General features: G+C 49.4%; 4 protein-coding genes across 4 annotated transcripts; 2 read left to right on the top strand and 2 right to left on the bottom strand.

Moving 5' to 3' along the window:
- Nucleotides 1–56: 56 nt before the first annotated feature.
- PEX2_103320 (uncharacterized protein) lies at nucleotides 57–1530 on the bottom strand (the record flags this gene model as incomplete). The annotated part of the gene is made up of 2 exons (XM_016747602.1): nucleotides 57–1134; nucleotides 1196–1530. 2 exons carry the CDS (start codon nucleotides 1528–1530, stop codon nucleotides 57–59), a joined length of 1413 nt encoding a protein of 470 aa, XP_016593088.1.
- An 815-nt stretch (nucleotides 1531–2345) lies between these two features.
- PEX2_103310 (ribonuclease P protein subunit p40) lies at nucleotides 2346–3968 on the top strand (the record flags this gene model as incomplete). Its single annotated transcript, XM_016747601.1, has 7 exons — nucleotides 2346–2489; nucleotides 2551–2695; nucleotides 2829–2891; nucleotides 2965–3066; nucleotides 3122–3265; nucleotides 3328–3667; nucleotides 3731–3968. 7 exons carry the CDS (start codon nucleotides 2346–2348, stop codon nucleotides 3966–3968), a joined length of 1176 nt encoding a protein of 391 aa, XP_016593087.1.
- A 460-nt stretch (nucleotides 3969–4428) lies between these two features.
- On the top strand, nucleotides 4429–6507 carry PEX2_103300 (uncharacterized protein; the record flags this gene model as incomplete). The annotated part of the gene is made up of 2 exons (XM_016747600.1): nucleotides 4429–4612; nucleotides 4670–6507. 2 exons carry the CDS (start codon nucleotides 4429–4431, stop codon nucleotides 6505–6507), a joined length of 2022 nt encoding a protein of 673 aa, XP_016593086.1.
- A 1126-nt stretch (nucleotides 6508–7633) lies between these two features.
- On the bottom strand, nucleotides 7634–12895 carry PEX2_103290 (bifunctional ATP-dependent DNA helicase/ssDNA endodeoxyribonuclease DNA2; the record flags this gene model as incomplete). The annotated part of the gene is made up of 5 exons (XM_016747599.1): nucleotides 7634–10167; nucleotides 10242–10503; nucleotides 10567–11061; nucleotides 11118–11213; nucleotides 11273–12895. 5 exons carry the CDS (start codon nucleotides 12893–12895, stop codon nucleotides 7634–7636), a joined length of 5010 nt encoding a protein of 1669 aa, XP_016593085.1.
- Between the last annotated feature and the right edge of the window lie 163 nt (nucleotides 12896–13058).

The following is a 13058-nucleotide window of genomic DNA, read 5'->3' as shown; positions in this document are numbered from 1 at the left end:
TAGAGCCAACAAAAGAAGCTCGCTGAAGAAGAGGAAGTACAATATGAAGCTCGAGATTACAGGCCACCACCACCAGCACCGACAATCTTCAAGCCCCCAGCGCTGGAGCTACCAGGTCCATCAGTGGTTGTCGAATAAGCCAGCCAGTAGCGAGATGGATGCCACGCAACAGCAGAGACACCAGCATTGATGCCGGCAGTAGGAATGGTGTAAATGCTATCACCAGATTCAGCATGGAAAATCTCCAGTCCATTTCCACCACATCCAAGCTCGTCACATGCGCCAACAATGTAGCGACCATCGAAGCTCCAGCTCACTCCACGAATAGCGCCACCATTCTCGCTAGACAAAGTGCGACGGCAGATCCAATCGGTTGTGTCCCAGAGGGAGATGAGAGCGTCGCTTCCGCCAACTGCGAGGTATCGGCCTGTCGGGGCGAGCGCAATTGAAAGGCAGGCTGAGGTGTGGGCGTTGAGAGTGTGCATAATATCGAAGGAAGGGTAGGACATGATTTTAACCTTGCCTTCGCCGGTGGTCACAAATACATGCTGCTCTGGACGTTCGGGTGTCGGCATGCACCAGGAGAAGGTTGTTGCATTTGTTTGGACGGTCTGAGGGTGAGGGTCGAGAGCTGTGTATGTGGTTGCGCCGGGTGTAGAGGAGGGAAGGTTGAGAGCATTGACGCCATCGGGGTGGGTAGTAGGAGAGGAGGGGAATTGAACAGAAATGGGGATTAAAGTGTCGTCCTGTTTTATATCGTATGTTAGTGACTTTGTCATGAGAGATATCAAGTCTGCGGAGTCGCAGCGCTGCATGATTACCTTCTTGCCGACAATCATTGTGCTGCCATCAGCAGACCAAGAGAGTGTGAATGCTTCGCCGCCGACATCAAGACGGCTCACACATGTCTTGGAGCGCACATCCCAGAAGCGCACTGTGCCATCGGCCGAGCAACTGGCCAGCTCCGCATCACGGACTGGGTTGAAAAGAGCCTTCTCGATACCAGCTGTATGACCACGCAATTCGGTAGAGTATCGTACATGGGGACGTTCGGGATTCCAAATTCGTAGAGTGCGATCTGCTGAGCCAGTCGCAATCAGCTGGCCCGTGGGGTTCCAGGCAAGAGTGCGGATCCTGTGGTTCCAGATCGTTGTCAGTAATGAACGACAGCGCCATGACGAAAACCCCGACTTACGTGTGAGAGCCTGGTCCCTTGGAAACAGGATCTAAGTAGTTTTGTGTCTTCACGTTCCCAAACACGAATGCAAAGTGATCCTTGTGTAGGAGCTCGCGTCGCGGAGCGGGCGCCATCTCTTCGTCTTCCTCCTCTAGCAATTGGCGCGAGACTGGATGTCCACCTGCATCCGAGCCAGCGGCAGAAGCAATAGTAGAAGTAGAAGCAATAGGATCTAGCAGCTTAGGCTTGATGCTCTTCGAAGAACAATGCACTGACTGAATTGGAGAGTAATCGGGTACCGCCTTTGGCAAGCCCGATACTGCCAGGGGATCCTTATCGGGTGTTGCCGCCATCAGAATATTCGCCTCAGGCACCCAATGTTTTCTCCCGTATTGGATTGGATTTTGCGTGTTTCAACCGTCGGAAGGTTAGTAGAGAAATTGGGATAGAAGAGAACCGTGAGTAATAAGTCTGTGAACTTTGCATTTAAATGGGTTTCACAATTTTCCACCTATAAGGAAGAAATGCCTTCTACACACTACATATCATGGAACTCGACCAGGAACTATGTCGTAGACATAAGCTTGATTAGTACAAGTGGTACGTTATAATTCCTTTTAAGCTGTTATCAAAATCTTGTTCTATTCCATAGCCGTACGATCTATATGCCAAACATAGACACTGTTCTAATGCATTATGTATTCCAATTGACAGTGTATTTTGTTTGCTCTATATATGCATACATGGTCGCATACTAAGAGCCCTTAGAGCAAATGTCAATCCAGAAGAACTGAGACGGAGCTCTGCCTAAGTCCAGATATCTCTTACTGGTTGACATAGGAGTCGGGCTACATTGAGCTATTATACTGGTTACGATACTGAGGCCGTTGATATTTATTGATACCTTCTGTCTTGAATTCATAAATGCCATTCAGACCTAATATATCTAGTTCCTGTATAATATTCCTACATGGCTACCTACGTTGTTAAAATACCCTAAACTCCAATTCACCAATTGAATGTGGAAGGCTTGATAGCTGCAGCCTTATGGGTCCGATAAGCCCGAGCTTAATCGAACCTCACCCTTCGGCTGAAAAATTAACCCTTCAGAACTCAAGAGCTTCGATTGCCAACGTTAAACCTAACTTCGAAGGCTGTCAGAGACAACATGTTTGAAGAGGTGGACGATGCATCGCGTCGTGAAAAGTGTTTCACAACCATCGCTCAACTGCCGGTATTCATCGACTCAAAGCAGATCCCGGGCAAGAGATCGCCCTTTTCAACGATCCAAAATCATGCATTCGTACACTCGGTAGGTGATCGGTGGCTTGCTTTGAGAATTAAAAGGTTATTTGACTGACCATTGGGTATAGGCCGAGGTTATCTTGCCAAAGGAGCTTTACTCACAGATCAAGCCATCGCTCGAGACCAAACTAGAAAAACCTCGATATGCGCGAGTCTTCATGGCTCCTTCAGCTCTGCTTGAGCATGATTTCTTCAATACCTATATCAAGTCAGGTATCTATATCTCCGCCAGATCAGTCCAAAATCTCTTTCATGCCTGAGTGGCCATCAGTTGCACAAGCAGCAGACAGCTTTTGTGTCCAGAGAGTCCATTCTACCAAAGACAGAAATCTGACTTGGGATATAGGGAATATTTTGATGATATCCGAAGGACGTTCTGGGTCCGATAATGTCTTCACACTCCAAGATGGTTCGTTTCCCTGAAGCTGCAGCTGGAAGAGTCTTGCCGTTGTAGAACTGAGAGTTGACTCGAATGGAAACAGGGGTACTTCGAATGGAACTAGGAAAGGAGATCTATGAGCGAACAGGTCTCACGGGCAAGCCGTTCCGCAGTGGCGGCAGAAAACACGCAAAAGAAAGATTCTGTGAGTACAAGCAGAGCAAATGGGCTGGATGAATCTTTACTAATGATGTCGTCAGTGGTAGAATTGAACTTACGGCTGCCCTCGATGCTACATGGCAAGAAGGGCTTTGAAAGAATCGTCTGGGCATTCACCAATGTTCTGACTCAATCAGTGGCCTGGCTCTTCCACGACCTGGAAAGCAAACCCGGTCTAGTTGAAGGTGATCATCCCCCGAATTCAAAAAAGGAAATAATAGGAATGATATACTAAAAATCAGAGCAGGAAACAAGCCGATCAATAAGGTTCAACCACAGTTGATAACCTGTGAGCCACAGGAAATTGATCACGAGCACATAATCACTCCGCCGTTTTACGAAAACGGGAAAGTACTCGAGAAAATGTCGGAAGGTGATCTGCAGGAACATTGTGGCTCCCTGGCCGAGTGGATTGCCATGGTTCAGATGGCTTCTCCGCGATTATCTGGGGAAGATGACGTCGATCCGTACCTGAGTCGTTATGCAGTTCCAGACGCCGATGAAAGTCTGGCCTCTGATTTGATGAGCTTAAAATGGCATGGCTTGATATCGTCCCGTTGGATCATGCAGCTGTTCCTCGATCTGTTGTGAGTTCCGGATATCCCTTGGTATAAACGTCTGGTTGAGAGCTGACATTGTCCAATGAATAGGCAAAACACTAAGGCTAGCAATCTATCCTGGTTTGCTCTTGCCGTCGCTACTCTGGGTAAAGAAGCTGTGGAGGGAAGGGACGGATTCACGGTTATGGTCCTTCCTGGTGCACAGTCTAGTGGACAGCCTAGTGAACCCAGCGAAGTGTCCAAGTTGAATGGCGAAGGAACCACTGGATCTGGTGGTCGGATGACTTTATGTTGGGAGTTAATGGGGGCATCAGTGACCGAACCCTGACCTAACCCTGTACCCTTTGTCGCCAACCCAAATACCTCATGGGGAGCTTAGTCCAGGGCTTCATCCACGTAACCCCCAATATCTTGCCCTGAACGAGAGCACGTCACGTATCTTCCCACAGTCCACAGTCCACAGTCCCCCTTCCCCCTTCCTCGTTCCTCCTTCTTCTTCCTTCCTCTCTCTCCTTCTCTTCTTCTTTCCTTCCCCATACCTTCTACCCCACACACCCACTTTCCCCCATACTCATATTGTACCATCTTCCCCATCCATTATCAATCATTCGCTACAAAACACAATTAGCTATTCCATAGCCTTTGCTCTTCGAGTATTCCACTCGCTCAGCAGTTGACACACTTCATTCATCTTTCTGTATCAATTTTCGTGTCTCTGCACCTTCCTTGACCCTACATCTCTACCACCTGTACTTTCATTCACCTTCACATCTACCCCATCATTCGTTATGGAGGCTATCACTATGGAGGCTACTGAGCCTACCCAATTCTTTACCGACGCACTTGCCGATGTGCCTTATGATGAAGACCCCCACAAGGCTCTCTTGCGCCTTGACGAATGGGAACTACCTGAGTCAATTTTCCGCAAAGATGGCTCCTGTCTGTCCATCTGGGAACTTGCTCGTGCCAATGGTAATTACATCTTTCTTTTTTTTCACAATATCGGACTGAATTAACTCGAGTTCATAGGATATCGCTTCGAAGGAGACCCCGATGAGGCTTCTGGCTCGACTTTTGACAATGCCTTTGTTGAATTGGGTGTAGACCCTGTCGTTGGCCCAGCGACTCTGGATCACCTGGAGCTTGACCCTGAATCGTCTACTCCCATCGTGATTGATAATGTCACTCCACCCAGCACTTGTCCCAACCAGCAGAGCACAATCTATCCGCTGGATACCCTCAACTCTCTCGAAAACGCTGACTTGGGTCCTCCCATGGTAGTCGTTCAACTTACTCCCACCACTGATGCTACAGTCACCCCAAACGCCCCGGCCATCATTGGTACGGCCGTTAAAGTTGCTTCTGTCACGACTGCTCCTATCACTGCTGCTCCTGTCACCAAAGTCGCCGCAGTCACCCGAGTCGCTGCGGTCAATAAAGTTGCTACTGCTCCCACCGAACGTGCTTCGGTCATCATTGGCCCAGCTGTTCAAGTCACTCCCGCCACTGCTGCCCCGGTTACCCAAGCGACCCCTCCAATCAACCACATTACCCAGGCTGTTCCAGTCACCAATGCTACTTCGGTTGCCCAGTGCGCTCCGAGCATCGTTGGTTCATCGGCCCTAGTTACTCCTGCCACCTCCGGTTCGGCAATTGGAACGGTCAAGGTTTTTGACTTACCACAAGGAAAATCGCGCCCTCAGCCTGATAAGCGACCACCCAAGCAGAACACCAAGCGGGTCCCCAAGAACAAGCAAGATGACGAGCTGCACAAAAACCAGAAGAAGGCAAAGGCGCAAAGCACTCGACGCAAAGCGAAGGGAAAGACAAATGTCGCCCCAAACACACCACCTCAGAAGATTGCGCCTGCCCCTGCCTCGATGACCCCAGTGACTGGAGACACTCGCAAGGCAGTGCGCTTTTACAGCCAACAGCAGCATCTGCAAATCCAAGGGCTTCTTCGAAGCCAAGAGCAAACTCTTCGTACTGAATGGAGCCAGCTTCAACAACATTTAGATCATCTGAAACAACAGCAGCCTGGAAATCAACAGCAGCTCCAGATCCACCAACAGCAGTGCCAGCTCCAGCAGCAGCAGATGATGCTGTGCCGTCAAAAGATCATGCAGTACAAGCAGACAGTCCGTCAATACCGGGATCAGCAAAAGAAACAGCATGCAATGCAACAGCAACTTCAAACTGCAGCGGCCCATCAATTTCAGCAACCCACCCAGCAAATGGAAGCCGTTTATTCCACTCCTTCCAATCAGCGTATGCAGTCTGTGATGCAACAGCCCCAGCAATTCCAGGCAGCAGCAGCCCAGCACGTTCAGCAGCCCATCCAACAAATGGAAGCCGTTTATCCCACTCCCCCCAAGGAGCGCATGCAGTCTATGATGCAACAAACCCAGCAACTCCAAGCCATGCAGGCAGTTTATTCCACCCCTTCTCAGGGGCGCATGCAGTCTATGATGCAACAAACCCAGCAATTTCAAACCGCAGCGGCTCAGCAAGTTCAGCAACCCACCCAACAAATGCAAGCCGATTATCCCACTCCTCCTAAGGAACGCATGCAGTCCATGATGCAGCAAACTCAGCAACTTCAAGCCTCAGCGGCTCAGCGAGTTCAGCAGCCCACCCGACCAATGCAGGGAGTCTATTGCACCCCTACCAAGGAGCGTGCGCAGTCTGTTTCTTCCCTTTCTGCCGCTTCGCCCAGCAAGAGAAGCTTCCAGTTCATGGAGAGCATCGTACCTCCCAACTTTGTGGCCAACCCGAACAACCATCCTCGATGGAGTGTTAGCCCTAATGGGGACCGAACCTACTTGGGCGGACCCCAGGCGAAGAAGGCACGAGTCTCTCGGAAGTAGGAGCGGACAGAGAAGGTGTTTGCCCGGCAATAGTGAATTTTTTTTTTTTTTTTTTTTTTTTTTCAAGGATCATGATGAAAAGGGGGGGGGGAGGGGGAGTATGGATAAGGAGGATGTTGACAAGGAGGTCTTTGGGGGTCTTGTGATGTGTATTTCAAACTTCGAAGGAGGATTTGTTCAATCAATCAAATTTCAATAAACCTGTTGCGGTCTAACTAGTTGCGTAGGACTATGCAGGCGCTTCATCCAACTGAAGCAAGAACTCGAAGCCAAACACCGAGTCGGGGCCACATAGTGCTCCCAAAGAGTATACAGAATGTTGACCGTAAAGAGTGAGGAGCCAGCCAATTCTTATAACCTGTAAAACCGAGTGCACCCTCTATCTCCTATGTCTCAGTTGTCACTTCTCACTTGTTACTTCTCACTTCTCATTTCTCATTTCTTAATTCTCACTTCTCACTCTCTCCTTTGCCCTATATCCTCACCTTCAGTTTCAATTAATAGTGTGGTCTCCTAGCCAGTTCATTGGTATAATTGTCATCCGTGGCTGAGTTTCTCGTTTCACAGCTTCATTTGTCGTCATTCTAATACCTATCGTCTTCCATACCTAGGTCCATAGCTGTAAGGCCTGTCCGTTTGTCGTCGTCGTCGTCCTCCTGCAGCAAGCGCTTCGTAGGTGCGGAAGTTGTCCCCCGCTCCCACTGCTTCTCCCACCGCTCTCTTAGCAGCTGCGGCGAGGCGCATTGGAGGATCGATTGATGGGGATTTTGATCACAGTGTTGCAGTAGGTACACATGGACTGTAGCCTACGTGAATCAGAATTTCTCAATTCATCTTGAGGGAGAGGCTGAACATCAAGCATCTGGCGCGTTGCTTGTTTGCGGACTACAGTGCCAACCGCCAGTGCGCCATACCTCATTTTGCCTACGATATACTTGCTAATAGTACAGTGCTAAGTGAATTTAGAACAGGATGCTCAGTGTATTCGCCAAGCAAAAAACATTATGTTGTATATATTTGAGAGGGATGGCCGTATCAGCGCGCCAAGTCATGCAAGATAATGAAACAGAACGCCTCAGGATGCAATTTGAAGAACAGAAACAAGTACCTTGATTAAAATGGTATGCTATCCCGTCAGATCATTCACAATGTCTCGCAGGATCGGCCGATTTCCAACTACATTTGTGCCGTTGAACAACTTCGCGCCCGTCTTTGAAGGCTTTCGAAGGCCAGGCCCTGGTTGTCGGGAGCCCAGTGGGCTTAGTGGTTCACGAATCGAACGAGAAGCAGGTGATTTGTTCTTGCCCATACCTTTACCCTTGGCAGAGCCAGGAGTCAAAGCCGCACCCGGAGACATGAGCTGTGACTGTGTAGTACAAGAAGGGAAAAAATGCTTCTCAATCGCTCCGCTGGGCAAGTTGTAAACCCAGCCTTTGCTTTCAACCAGGCGCACATATTTGCAGAGGAGCTCGTTGCCATCACGGAGAGTGGATCTGCTACCGACAACGAGGAGCTTGGTCTGGGCGCGGGTGAAGGCGACGTTGACACGACGCCAGTCACGTAGGAGCTCGCCGACGTTGTTTTCGGCGTTACTGCGGACGCAGCTCAGGATAATGACTTCTTTGTCGCGGCCTTGGAACTTGTCTGTAGTGTGCATTTCCAGATCTGGGGTGTAGCGTCGCAGGCTTTGGCGAAGGAGTGAGAGTTGGCTGCGGTAGAAAGTGATCACACCGATGTTGCGCGCGGGAATACCACAGGCAATGAATGACTCCACAAGTTGCGAGCAGAGGAAGACTTCCATGTGATTCACGACACGATTTCCCTGTGCTATCTCGAGGGCTGCCGGGCCGATGGGATCGGTGTTGACTAGGCGCGTTTTTGCAGATGGCGCCAATAAGTCTCGGAGCCAGCAGGGGCTATCGGGGGTACCCGGGCAGATTTCTCGTTGGGACTGTGATGGAGCATGGCTCATGTCCTCGACATGGAATTTCTCGAGGGCGTTGATGTTGGGTATATCCAAAGATCGGGCTGCTACCTGCGGTGTGCCGCATTTGAGACGGCCCGAGTAGATCAGAGTGTTGGAAAGTAACATAATTTCCTCACACATGCGGTACTGATGCTCGAGGTTCACAACTGAATCTGGTTGTGCATCCGAGAGTAGTTTGAAGAGACTGATATCAAGTCCCCCTTCCTGGGCCGCTTTATTCTGCACAAGCGGCGGTAATTGATAGTGATCACCGACCAGAATGAAAGTCCTTGCCATACGAATCGGGCCGAGGCAGACTGGGAGCGTGATCTGTGATGCCTCGTCGACAATACAGTAGTCAAAGATGCGTTGGTTGAAAATGTTGTGGTTGACTCCGAGGCATGTAGTGGCAACGACCTGCGGCTTTTCGTATGAATCCTTGAGCTCTTCGATGGTTGCTTTCGGGGTTGCGGCAAGGTCGGCGAATTCCTGAACATCTGGATGGATTTTGGCGGTTGCACCTATACGCAGCACACGAATGCTGTCGTCTCGAATCTTCAGCAGAATATTGTCGACTGCAGTGTGTGTGTAAGATGTAAGAAGAACACTTTTGCCTTGTGCGACCAGGGCTCTAATGATATGGGCAATGGTTGTGGTTTTTCCAGTCCCAGGCATTCCAAGGACAAGAGCATAGTCTTTGGCACTCATGACCTTGTCAATGGCTTGTCTTTGATCCACGTTGAGATTGCCAGGATCGGAGATCGTGTATGAAGATGATGTCGTCTTGAAGGCGGGCGCTTGTCCCTCAACAATGAGCCGTCGAAGCTGCCTCGCTTGGAACAAGTCTTTATCCATCATACAGATGAGGTTGTTTCGAACAATGGCCATGCCGTTACTAAACTCGTCTTTGTCGATCCGGTAAACGAGCTGTTCATCGGGGTTTTCCAGGGCAGCAGGCTCTTCTTTTCCAACCTCCATGATTCCCCTGAAAGACTGATTTGTGACTGCATCGAAGCCAGCTGTCTTTGATCTTGCATTGTGAAGTTTCCGGTCCACGCCGACCTTGATGTGTGACGAACTAGTATGTACCACGTATCCGTTGGCGAGAGCAAAATGTCCCTTTTCATCTGAAACGACAATCGGTTCACCCACAGATATTTGTGATTCAGCAAAGGAGAAACCAGGAGGCGCTTGTCTTTTGACGAACGTATAATGGTAGCGATTTATCTTTGTCCCACTGTTCTCCTCATACACAGAATGAGGATCGATAACGACATCCCCGAAGCATCGACCTAGGGCTTCTCGCTCGCTGCTCAGTAATGTCCAAAGCTCTCGCCGGAACTTCACGAGATTGCCTTCTTCTTTAGTCAGAAGTTCATCCCATTTACGGAAGAAGTCCCGATCACCATTGTTCAGATGACCGACAGCTGCATCAAAGTCCTCGCCAAGTGCGCTGGTCTCGCCATCGCCATCCTCGGAGAGCTTGTGATAGATGAGGCAAGGGGTCTTGGCATAGCATCGAACACATTGACGAGCTTTCTTCAACATCGGTGGAAGCTGCTGCCTTTCGCGAATATAGCCAGCGAGGTGATTGCGTACCTGAATCATCTGGAGTAGTTCGTGTCGGATTCCACGGATACTGAGTGTTTTTGTCAACTCGAGGTAGTAGAGAAGCCCAAATGTAACATCGATATCTGCAACAATTGTTAGCGGCTAGTCAACTATCCGAAAGAGGATTGGAGGCTTGGGAGAACATCTCATCACTTACCATAGCGATCCGACAGGAGTAGAGTGTAGAGAGCTGTTTGAGCCCTATGTGACTGGTTTGTGTCTCTTCGTCCAGTCTTAAGCTCCAGCGGGACCACCAGGTTCTTCTCCATGTTATCCTCACGACAAGTGACTTGTACCGTCGCATCGATGTTGCCTTTGAGGCCATACATTGGGGACCAGATGTGCTCTTCTACTTCAAGCAGTTTGTTAATACTCAAGTTTAGCTTAGTGCTATTGCGGTCTTCAACCATAGACTTGGTCTATTGATCTTGGTTAGCAACGATTCTTGGCCAAAAGAGCCCTCCATCGACCGTGAGACATACCTGTGGCTTGATATGCAGGAAAGCATCTGCCCAGTCGAGAACAGCAGGCATCCTACTCATGAGATATTCAACAGCTTCAGGGATACTCATTTGAATCGAGTACAGCTCTTCAATGTGTCTGCCCATGACTGTTTCGACCAATGTCTTCAATGACTCCATATCCCATTGGTTCGCTTTGAGGGCTTCTTGAAAAACTTCGTGGAAAAACACTCCGAAGGCTTGCGGTCGCTCGAGTGCGCCAATGACTTTGACTCGGTCTTGAAGCACAGCTCGTCGCTGGCAGTCTATCGAGTCTGCTACGACCGTAGCAGAAATGAGATGGTCGGGGTGAAGGATGATCATGTGGTTCAAATTATCCACCACGCACTGGCCAGCTGCGTTGAAGTCCCCGACCAGGTGGATATACGAGTCCTTGCTGCAGGGGGTGTCAAACCATGACTCTCGCAGGACAATAACCTTGCGGTCTCGGGTTTTCTCGTCTTCAACTAGCAACCCCTGTGCTTAAAGTCAGCGGACGGGACTATATCCGGGGCAAGGGCAAGGTATCTGACCTGCTCTGGCTGAGTACGTCCTTTTGGAGTAACATATGTGCTCTTCATGATGTCAACGATCTGGTAACGTTTGATGGCTTGTCGACCTTTTAGGTTCTATTTGTTTTGACTCTCTTAGCATATATCTAGAAATTAACCGACTAAGAGTGACTAACATAAGTGGGTCCTCCTTCATCTGCTTGCTTCATAGTTTGCTCAATGGCCTCCAGATCAAAATCATCATCAAACTCATCATCCGATGATGCCGCCTCAGGTTTGACAGATGGGGCGGTTAGGGGTTTGCTATGAATACTGCCATTCGTTGGGACATTCATTGCATCTGACTTTTGCAAAGATGGCCCAGTGCATGTTGGCTTTGATGAATTGATCGGAACAGGCTTTGTGTCACATTTTGCAAGTATTTCCTGCAAGTTGTCAGGCAGATCGTCATATTCATCTTCAAAGTCATCGAATTCATCGCGTTTTGTTTCGTTAGTCGTATTGTTTTGGGGTATGGGTATGGGAGGTTTGATGTCTAGCATTGAATTCTTGTTGGGCTGCCATGAACGAGACTTTTCTGCGTCAATGGTAGCCCAGCCAGAAGACCCCAGAGAAGCAAACTCATTAGATGTATTTGACTGCTCAATGAAAGGGTCCTCCGAGGCATCGGCCAGGTCAATTAGACCTTGATCAAGATCATCATCTCCAAACTCGGATGACGACTCCTGAAGAATAGGGAGTTTCCTAGGTTTTACTTGTTCAAGCGGTACAGCACATGGGGATTCGGCGGTTTCTTCGTCGGCCTCGTGAAGCCTGTTGCCCTTTGTGGGTGAAGACGATCGACACCTTCGCGCATCCATATGTTGGCGTAGAGGCGATGATCCAGGTGGACCCGCGTTGGCAGGGGCCATGTGTATACTTTTCTCAATCTTCTCCATAAGATAGTTAATCCTCGAAGACTTGGGTCTCCCAGATTCGACATTACTGCTAGTTCGTTGAATGCCGCGACTGGGACCAACATCTAGTCTATTGACTCGTCGTCGTTTTGTTCGAGAGGTGGGGAAATCGGTAGTGCAGCTAATCGCGCGTCTCAGCCCTGACGAGTCTCGACTTGTTCTGCCTGATCCTGGTGTCTGGGGCGACGAGGAAAGAAGATTCGCGAACCGTGGCGGTGGAAGATCATCCGGGCCATCGACCATGTTTTTATCCATGTAGTTATTCCACAATTCAGCAGCCATATCATGCTGCGGTGTCTTGAAGAGGGCTTGTATTGAATGAAGATCAAGGGCTTCTTTTTGCGCCTTCTTTTTATTCCCGTTCGAGGGAGAGCCAGCAGGCGAAGAACTGTGCCGGCGCTTCCTGCGACGACCCGCTGGTGTTTGGGATGAGGTGTCTGGGTTCGAGCTGGCAGGCACATGCTGCCAGATGACATGCTCAACTGGCGTCACCTCCGGGCCTGGTGTTGGATCAAACGAATCCTCGGCATTGCTGATCAAGTCTGCCAGAGGTATCCTGTTTCCCGGAGTCTGAGGGCATTCTTTAATCGGCTTTGATTCTTGTACTTGGAGTTCCGTTGCTTGAGCTGCGCGAGGCGGAGGACATCCTTTGTCAGAAGACGCCTGCATCGGCTCTGCCACACCGTTGGAGTCCTGGTTTTTCTGTTCTTTGCTCCCATCAACTGATTTCGTCTCGTCTTTTAAGGTGGCGCCGTTCGGAACTACTTCGCCTTCTTGGAAACGAAACGCGTTCAATTTTGTTCTTGAATTTGAGGATATGGGGTATGCATTGTTTGTTGCCATTGCTTCGATTCAGAAATATCCAATGACGCGCGTTCAAAATTGGTAAGGATACATTCCGCGGGAAGCTGGAGCAGGACAATGTCAGAAATGTGGATATATTGGGGGTTTGAGATAAAACATACCAGTTGAAGGATGGTATTTACCGGTTCGATTGCTTCGGATA

The sequence above is a fragment of the Penicillium expansum genome (genome assembly GCF_000769745.1).
Source record: "Penicillium expansum strain MD-8 chromosome Unknown contig362, whole genome shotgun sequence".
NCBI classification, from domain to species: domain Eukaryota; kingdom Fungi; phylum Ascomycota; class Eurotiomycetes; order Eurotiales; family Aspergillaceae; genus Penicillium; species Penicillium expansum.
The sequence above is the reverse complement of the archived record's forward strand: the minus strand, read 5'-3'. Positions and strand labels throughout refer to the sequence as shown.